Source organism: Caenorhabditis remanei, chromosome IV, assembly GCF_010183535.1.
Source record: "Caenorhabditis remanei strain PX506 chromosome IV, whole genome shotgun sequence".
Classification (NCBI taxonomy): domain Eukaryota; kingdom Metazoa; phylum Nematoda; class Chromadorea; order Rhabditida; family Rhabditidae; genus Caenorhabditis; species Caenorhabditis remanei.
Genome location: NC_071331.1, coordinates 15,420,169 through 15,429,230, shown reverse-complemented (window position 1 = coordinate 15,429,230; position 9,062 = coordinate 15,420,169). Strand labels below are relative to the sequence as shown.

General features: G+C 39.6%; 3 protein-coding genes across 3 annotated transcripts; 2 read left to right on the top strand and 1 right to left on the bottom strand.

Moving 5' to 3' along the window:
- Nucleotides 1-724: 724 nt before the first annotated feature.
- GCK72_014311 (uncharacterized protein) lies at nucleotides 725-1,869 on the top strand (the record flags this gene model as incomplete). Its single annotated transcript, XM_053730234.1, has 5 exons — nucleotides 725-814; nucleotides 862-1,215; nucleotides 1,262-1,315; nucleotides 1,362-1,706; nucleotides 1,756-1,869. The coding sequence occupies 5 exons, from the start codon at nucleotides 725-727 to the stop codon at nucleotides 1,867-1,869; spliced, it is 957 nt and encodes a 318-aa protein (XP_053585006.1).
- Nucleotides 1,870-2,154: 285 nt separating this feature from the next.
- GCK72_014310 (uncharacterized protein) lies at nucleotides 2,155-3,284 on the top strand (the record flags this gene model as incomplete). Its single annotated transcript, XM_003102736.1, has 4 exons — nucleotides 2,155-2,244; nucleotides 2,288-2,695; nucleotides 2,770-3,114; nucleotides 3,162-3,284. The coding sequence occupies 4 exons, from the start codon at nucleotides 2,155-2,157 to the stop codon at nucleotides 3,282-3,284; spliced, it is 966 nt and encodes a 321-aa protein (XP_003102784.1).
- Nucleotides 3,285-3,569: 285 nt separating this feature from the next.
- Nucleotides 3,570-8,850, bottom strand: GCK72_014309 (uncharacterized protein; the record flags this gene model as incomplete). Its single annotated transcript, XM_053730233.1, has 8 exons — nucleotides 3,570-3,730; nucleotides 3,817-4,135; nucleotides 4,194-4,769; nucleotides 4,821-6,901; nucleotides 6,947-7,368; nucleotides 7,417-7,588; nucleotides 7,927-8,268; nucleotides 8,346-8,850. The coding sequence occupies 8 exons, from the start codon at nucleotides 8,848-8,850 to the stop codon at nucleotides 3,570-3,572; spliced, it is 4,578 nt and encodes a 1,525-aa protein (XP_053585005.1).
- Between the last annotated feature and the right edge of the window lie 212 nt (nucleotides 8,851-9,062).

Genomic DNA, 9,062 nt, shown 5'->3' with positions numbered 1-9,062 from the left:
TAGTAATCAGAGGGTCTGGGGCTCGATATGCTCTACTCGAATTATTTTTTTATTTTTTGTAAAGCTCATAACTGGCTCCCAGAGCAATCTTGGTCACTTTTCCTTGTTTTCGGGGTTCTCTGATCTTTAGAGCATCTCGTTCAGGCCTTTTTCAAAAAATTTTTTTTTGAATTTTTCAAGACTTTATATGATGCAAAAATTTTTAGAATTTTTTTCTGGTCAAAATGTGAAAGTTGCCTATGTGAGGCTGTTGCTGTGTGTGAAAAAGTGACCAAGATTGCTCTGGGAGCCAGTTATGAGCTTTACAAAAAATAAAAAAATAATTCGAGTAGAGAATATCGAGCCCCAGACCCTCTGATTACTATTCCCGAACTCTACCACTGAACCATTCGACCGCTGATTTTTTAAGGTTTTCACTTTTATTATATTTTGAAACTTCACGTGAACTGAATCTGCCGAAAATCTCCAAAAATCAACTGTGACCGCGAGTTCACGGGGAAAATATCCTTACATTTTCAGACCTAAATTTCTCGAACTGTGAGGGTCCTCAGCAAAAACGAAAAACAGATAAATAAATGACGTGTTCTCAGCTTTCCAATGATATAGGTCACGTGCCATAACTCCATACCCCACTCACAACATTCCCTAGTCAGTACTTGTCCACTTCATGTCTTGTTTTTATACTCATTCAATAAAAAATAATAGTTCATAAATTGTTCTAAAGATGGCCAAAAACTACCCTTCGTTCATTGTGGATGCTTTTACAACTCAGAGTTTTGCTGGAAATCCGGCAGCCGTGTGCTTAATTCCACAGGTAATTTCTATACGTTTTGAAATAAACGGTCGAAAAAAGAATTTCAGAAACTGAAAGATGAAGAATATCTGAAGATTTCATCTGAATTCAATTTGTCTGAAACTGCGTTTCCCGTACCAATCGGTCCATTAGATTTCAAGCAGTGTTCTCAATTCTCCCTTCGTTGGTTCACTCCAAAAACAGAAGTTCCTTTGTGTGGACATGCAACACTTGCCACGTCACATGTTCTTTTCAATGAAGTTGGAAACGTGAATGAGGAAATTAAATTTGATACTCAATCGGGAGTTCTGATCGTGAAAAGAGGCGATTCGGGTAATGTAGAAATGGACTTTCCTGAGTATGACTTGACCTCAATGAAGTTCAATGACACTCCAAATCCACTTCATGGAATTTTATCAGAAGTTAGTTCTCGTCCAAAATCTCTTTCAAACTTTATAGTTATTTCAGTTCGAAGCTCCATCCTTCTTACTCAATGTCATCAAATGCGCTGTTCCAGCTGAAGTTTATCCAACTTTCCACTTTTTCATCAAATTTTTTCCTATTGCAGATGTCCATTGAATCCGTTGTCTATTCATCAAAATCCAAAAAACTCATCATTGTCGTTGATCCTGAAACCACGAAATTTGAACTGGAATCTGTGAAAATCGACAGTTCAAAAATGCTGGAACTTCACGACGGAAGCTTTGTTCGTGGATTGGCTATCACTTTCAGTCCCTCGAATCCATCGTCTCAAGGTTTCAAAGACCCATCAAATGAACCATATGATTATGTCTGTCGTTATTTTGCCCCGTGGGTTGGAATAGATGAGGATCCAGCGACGGGTTCTGCACAATGTGTAATGGGTCCTTTCTGGTCTATAATGTTAGGAAAACACGAATTATATGCTTTGCAGGTGACGTTCTCATTAAACAAAATCCACATATTTCATTTGTCTTTTTCAGGCATTTCCAGGTCGTGGAGCTCAGTTCCGTATTCGACTCCGAGATGATCGTGTAGTTTTGAATGGACCTTCTGTGACTATTCTTCGGGGAGAAATCGCTCTCAAACATTCTTAAATTTTATCAATAATTAATAAATTAGTTTATCTTGAAGTTTCTCTGATTTTTGATTCCTTCCATATACTTCTCTTCTTCTTTTCTCTTGTTTTTATCATTAATTTCATTAAAATCAACTACAGAATCCTCTAAACACAACAACTACAATGTCTCCCTTTCACATATTTTCTTTTTCTTCTTCTTCTTCTTCTTGAGACCAACTATTGACCCCAACATGTCCTTCATCTTTTCCCCTTTTCCCTTTTCTCGAAACCTTCAAAACTGACAGAACCACAGTTGTCACAGATGACTGAACACTATCCATCTTATATTGTTGATGCTTTTGCAAAAAAACGTTTTTCTGGAAATCCAGCTGCAGTTTGTTTGATTCCACAGGTATCATTCCTTCTTTTTTCCATTCGTTTCAAGTTATTTTCAGAATAAAAAAGATGAAGAGTACTTGAAAATAGCATCAGAATTGAATGTCTCCGAGACTGCATTCCCTGTTCCAATCGGCAATTCTGACTATAAAACGTGTTCTCAATTCTACCTTCGTTGGTTCACTCCAACTTCAGAAGTACCTTTGTGTGGACATGCAACACTTGCCACGTCACATGTTCTATTCAATGAAATTGGAAATTTGAATAAAGAACTGAAGTTTGAAACCCAGACTGGAATACTAGCTGTTAGAAGGGATGAGTCTGGAAATGTCGAATTAAATCTGCCAGAATACGATTTGACTTCTATCAAATTTCATCACACGACCAATCCATTACATGGAATTTTCTCTGAATTCAAAGCTCCTCATTTTCTTTTCGATATCGTCAAGTGCATCGTGCCAACTGAGGTTTGTTCTTTACATTATTCCAGAAAATATATTAATTCGAAATTAAGTTTCCAACGAAGTAAATTTCATTTCAGATGGCAATTGAAGCATGTGTATACGCTGCCAAACCTCGTGTATTGGTGGTTGTCGTTGACCCATTAACAACTAAATTCGAATTAGAAGCAGTTAAAATCGACGTGGCGAAGATTCTTCAAATTCAAAACAACGGTTTTCTTCAAGGAATCGCGTTGACTCTTCGGCCAAAAAACGCATTGATTCAAGGGTTTACTGATTCTTCTGATGAACCATTCGACTATGCGTGCCGTTATTTTGCTCCGTGGGTTGGAATTAATGAAGATCCAGCAACTGGACATGCTCAATGTGCAATGGGTCCTTTCTGGTCAAAAATAACTGGAAAGAGAGAATTATATGCATTACAAGTATGTTTGTTTCAGTTCTCTTTGTTTTGTATTTTTATTGTTTTCAGGCATTTCCAACTCGAGGAGGATTGTTTCGCTTGAAATTTCAAGATGGTCGAGTCATTCTCAATGGACCTTCAGTCACTGTTCTTCGAGGAGAAATCACACTAGATGAGCCAACATTTTACTGATTCACTGCTCTTTGTTGTTAAATAAATACAATTTTATGTCGGTCAATATAAAAAGTTCAGACAAAATACAGAAGATGGGTTTTCAGAAAACTGTAAAAAGGGTAAGAGGGAGAGAAAAGAAACCCGCAACTAGTCATAACTCGCAGAAATGAATCACAAATACACAACGGAAATGATGGGTGGTGACTACGAAAAAGAAAATTGAAACTGGGAATTACAGATATCTCATGGACACAGAAAGTTATATATTATGTGACAAAAAACAGAAATAGGTTAGGAAATAAGTTAAGTTTCGAGTTTAGCATATCGCATGCCGTTTCGGTATTCATGACTGTTATCGGTTGTATTGTTGGCTTCGAGATTCGCACTTTGCCATTCAGATTGAGTTGCAGCAGCTCCCGTGTTTCCTGATGATCCACCAAGACCACGAATCTCGACTTCAGCTCCTGTAACAACGACAATTATTGTATCTTTAAAAATTACTATTTTATATTCAAACATTATTATTTCATCAACATAAGCAATGACTTACCACTCCATGGTTCTCCATATGCAGGATTTTCGAACGCTACGGTAGGTTGATTTGGGTCATTCCTTCTGCCAATGAACTTTCCGAACGGATACGGCAACTCGCGTCGTTTACCGAGAACAGCCAATCCAGCAATACAGACACCGAAAACGATGAGAATGACAATAATCCAGAAAGCAGAGGAAGATCCTTGTTTTGATGAAGCCGAATGTGCTTCCATATCTTTAGGGACTGCTGCATAAACAAGACGACTGTGGCCAAGAGCATTAGCGGCAAGAATTCCAACTTCATAGTCTTCAGAAGGATCTAAATCAATTTCGATCTGAAATAAACAATGAAAATTATAGTGAAATCACAAGGTTACTTCAATTTGAACTTACATTCTGCTGAATTGTCTTCAGTTTGTGCCAATCGTCATCACTATCGTGAATCTTATGATAGTAGACAGCAAAGTATTTGTAATCTTTTGTGAGTGGATAATCCCATTCAACCATTGTTTTACCTTCTGATGACTTGACCCTCACATTCGTTACTTCGGTTGGAGCGTGTTCATGACTTTTCACGAAGCATGACATAATTGAAACTGCATGTTCGGAGCAATCGACATCTGGTGAGAAGCTGTCACCAGAACATAATGGAAGACATTTTGAAGTGACTCCACTTGCCACGCAGCAATCCGAATGATCACGAATATCCTCGGCGCATTTCAAGAGTGATGTTGCGAATCTTGTACAGTTTTGGTTTTTGGCGGAAAGGGCAGCACGACCGATATTACAGGCTTGGAGACAATCACCGGTAATTCCTTCGTCTTCACAACATTGAAGAATCAATTTCGGGTTGACAGGAATAGTTTCTGTGGCAAAAATGACTTCAGAAGTTGCTTCTACAGGATCCGAATCTCCAGAACTGACAATGCACTTATAAATACCAGCATCGTTTTCTTTGATTTTGCGAATCTATAAAAATATTATTTACATTTACATAACCCGTGACTGAAAATATCTTACCTGCCATTTTGCTACATATCCTGCTTCGGTCTTCTTGACATTCAAGAATCCACGTGTAACCTTCTTTCCGTCTTTTTCAAATGATATTTTTGGATCACGTCCTCCACCACGATATATACATTCGATTTCAACCGATTGATCATCCAGAACTCTGATCTTGTCCTTTTTCATTGTGACTGAAGCCTTTCTCTCGAGAACAAGATGTTTCATAGCTACATGCTGTCTTCCATCTGTATCCGAAACTGCACACGTGGCTGTATCCATTGTTTCGTCAGCTTCGGTCTCCAAGATGACCCACATAGCTCCGTGATCATTTTGAATAACATGGGGACCAACAGTGAGATCAATATTCAAATGCTTTTTGACATTCGAAAGTGAACAATTTATAGAAATCTTTTCTCCTGGCAAAAACACTCCGTCTTTATGATCTGGTTCGATGGAAATAACTGGTTCAGGTAGTCCAAGTGAATCTTTCTGTGCTAGGATTGTGATTATTGAAGAGCTGCGACTGTTCTTGTCATCTTCTCTAGCAGTTACATACACATAAAAGAGTGCATCTTTTCTCAAATCTCTTATGACAACCCACGTATTGTTAGTTTTCAACGTAGTCCAAGTTGAACTATGCTCAGTTTCCAAATAATACAAAGTATATTCAATTGGATGCGACACTGGATCGTCGTTTCGGCGAACGGTGACACGATTCCATGTGACGTTGACTCGTGGGCCAGAATTCCAAGCGACACGCAGACCTTCAGGAGCGAGTGGACGATCGCCTTCATACAACTGAGCTGGTTTAGTGATGAAGCTGACATTCCAAGATGGCGGGCCTTCTCCTTGAGGATTAATAGCAGTGACACGAACGGAGTAGTTTTTATTAGCTTCTAAGTTCGAGAATCGGTAGATATCAGCAGAACTATTCACAGTTTTCAGAAGAGAACCGCCATTTTCGAAAAGCTGAACTCTATATGCAATGATGTTTGCTTCAATATCCTCCCATGTGATTGTTGCAGATTCTTTGGTGATCGAAGTGACTTCCAAATTCCTTACAACAGCAGGAAGAGCAAGGTGAGCTCCATTAAAGCAAGTACGATATTTAGGCACTTCGTTGAAGCACTGTTCGGCGTCCACTGTGAATGGATGCATGCATGCTACTTGACAAGATTTCGATACTTCTTCTCGCATACAGCACCTCAAATGATCGTGTCCTTCAGATGCACACTGAATCCACGTATTCAAATGTTCTTTGCAGTCGTCTCCCAGTGTTGAATTGTATTGGCAACTGCCCATACACTGTTCGGGCATTTTCTGTTCTTTGCAACACGAAGTGAATTCTTCGGAAGAATGGGTACCATCATGAGGGCAGCAATAGGAGAGATCAGAACCTGCCCCAGTACATCGGAATCCGTTAGGACAAGGGTTTACATTGTCACATATCATAACACGTCCATCGTTCATATAAATTGGCTCACCAATTGTACAAAGTGGTGGGCGAGTCGTTGGAAGAGTTGAAAACAGTTTTGCAGTTGAAGGTAGGGATGTTCCGTTAGCAGAGTGAGATTGGAGAGTAAGAACATACTCAGAATCAGGGTCCAGTCCGAGCTCGGTGTGAGGCGACTTAACATTGTGAACAGTGCGAACTGACTGTCCGTGTTCATTTTTCCTAATGAACAGTGTATAGTTCTCGACGAGATGTGCGTTTGAATCCGGTTCCGTCCATTGTACACTGACACTGTGTGCCGTCAGTTCGGAGATAGTCACATTTCCAGGAGCAGATGGATGGGTCTCATATCCTTGTCGAATGCATTGATAGACTGCTTGCAAGTCAAGATTAAGACATAAAACTGAATGAACACCGAGTTCTTTTGTGCTTCCGGCACAAATTTGGAGGCAATCATCCCGAACACCTTTCCTTGCACAGCAGTCTGTGTGATTTCTTCCATCAGCAATACATGGAGACACTTTTGGCCACTCAGCACGACATGTCGTTGCAATTGTAATAGTTGAGAAAGATGATGGATCTTCTGCCACGGAGCACATTTTGGAGGAGCAGAATGAAGACACATTAGCAGCAGTGCAACACTCTGAAAACAAGAAAATATATGTTTTATTACTAAAAAGAAACTGACTCATTGCATCAGGCAAGCTTGCGTTGTTTTTGACCATATGAACATTTGTAGAAGCAATGTTCCGAACAGATGGAACACTTGTACCGTACTCATTTCTCGCTGTTACATATACTATATATCTGGTTGCTGATCGAAGGTCCGATAGAGTCACGCATTTTTCCGTTGTATTCACATTTTGAAAAGCAAACTCTCGAATAGTTGTTGAATTGGTCACATCATCTCTGGTTACAATAACCATTGTTGATCTCTTCTCACGGACTTGAACTTCTACGTTCTCTAATTTGAAATCAGCATTCCTTTTTCCTCTCGGAGCAATTGTTGAATCTTTTATGACTTCATCCGCCTCATCTTCTTCTTGTTGATACTCGTCCTCTTGAATATCTCCAATATCCGAATAATCTCCGGTAAGTAGTGGGAGACCCCTGAAAATTGAGTCTTTGAATAATTCGCTGTGATTACAATGAACTTACATATCTCCGCCAAGTAGAGGGAAATTAGGAATTTCCTTGAAGTAAACAGCATAATCGAGGATTGGGAACATCTTATTCGATTCATGCTTTGCTGGTTCTTGCCAACATACGGATAACTTGTCGTGATCCACTGGATTAACTTCTATCGCGGTTGGAGGATCAGGGTAGGGAACTGAAATTAAAACATAACCTCTTCGTTTAACTGATATTAATTTTTTAAATTTTAATGGGGAATGTTTCTAATTGTTCCAGCCAATCATTCTAAAACGTATTGTTCAACCGTATTTTCGACATACTCTGAAAACCTATGGATAGCATGCAGGGACTTTTATTCTCTTGGATACTGAACACATAACAAAAAAGGACCAGAACAGATAGAATGTACAACAACATGATAGCAAAAGGGGATCTATCCACGGACTGGTTTGTCGATCATAAAAGCAGACAGATGGGCGGCTCCACCTCCGCCGCGAGCCGAGGACAAACCCCCTTTCTCGTTCGATAACATACGGTATGCACGATCCAGACAGGAGAAAATCTCTGGAAGATAGTAGAGACAGAGACGATGCGAACGACGAAGCATCTGGAAGTCTCCTGAGCAGAAGTCATAACAGAAACTTGGAACAAGTTGCGTCTTGCAGCAGTGTACATGTGAACGAGTTCCTCCTTCCGTAGCACACGACAAAAAGTGTTTATAGTCATCAGTCTTGCAGCTGGTTGGGTCGAAGTGATGTTGATCCATTTCAGATGGTTTGCACATTCCTCGACAGAGGGGAGAAATTCCTTTCTCTTGGCAACATTCAGAATGATCATACGAAATGTTTTCATGAAATCCTCCCTTGAGTCCGGACTCTGAAAATACAATCATGTTTCCATTCAAAATCGAATGCTTTTATAATGTTAATAATGCTAGAGAGCTTGTAACTAACCAAGAACTTCCACTTGGAACTCGAGCAATTCAGATTTGTTTCCCAATTGACAGCGATATCTACCAGATTCATCAAAAGTCAAATTTCGAAGAACCAAAGTGAACTCTTCTCTTCTGCAGGAACAACATTGGTTGTCGACACAAGCGAATCCATCACCACATGGCTTTGAATCATCGCATTCTCCCGAACATCCCTTTTCGTAATCTACTTCGATTGAATGTTGGAATTTATAAGCCTTCTCTGAAGTAGTGTTAAGAAAATCAGATCCTTTGGATATTTGAGAACCATCCTTGTACCAAACAACTTCGCTGGAGCAAGTGTTCAAAACACATTGCAATTGTGTGGCAAATCCTTGAATAACAGTCAAAAATCCTTCATCATCGGTTGTCAAATGTGGGCCTTCTGAACCTTTTTTCGCCGCCACTGAAGTTGTGTTCGTTGTATCGACTCCGGCGGATGACGCCAGAAGCGCAAGGAAGAGGACAGCCAGACGCCACCTCGGCATGGCCACACTGTCAACTGAAAAAAATGAACAATTAGAAGACGTGATGTATCATTTTTGTTACTGTAAAGTGGTGAAGGAAACAAGAGAGTGAATAAAAAATGAAGAGACTTGGGAGAGAACATCTACAATTCGAATTGAAAGGCAAAGGTTAATGCGAAAGAGAACTGCTGAAGTTGCTTCCAAAGTTCTCAAAAAAGTTTTTAAGTTTTATA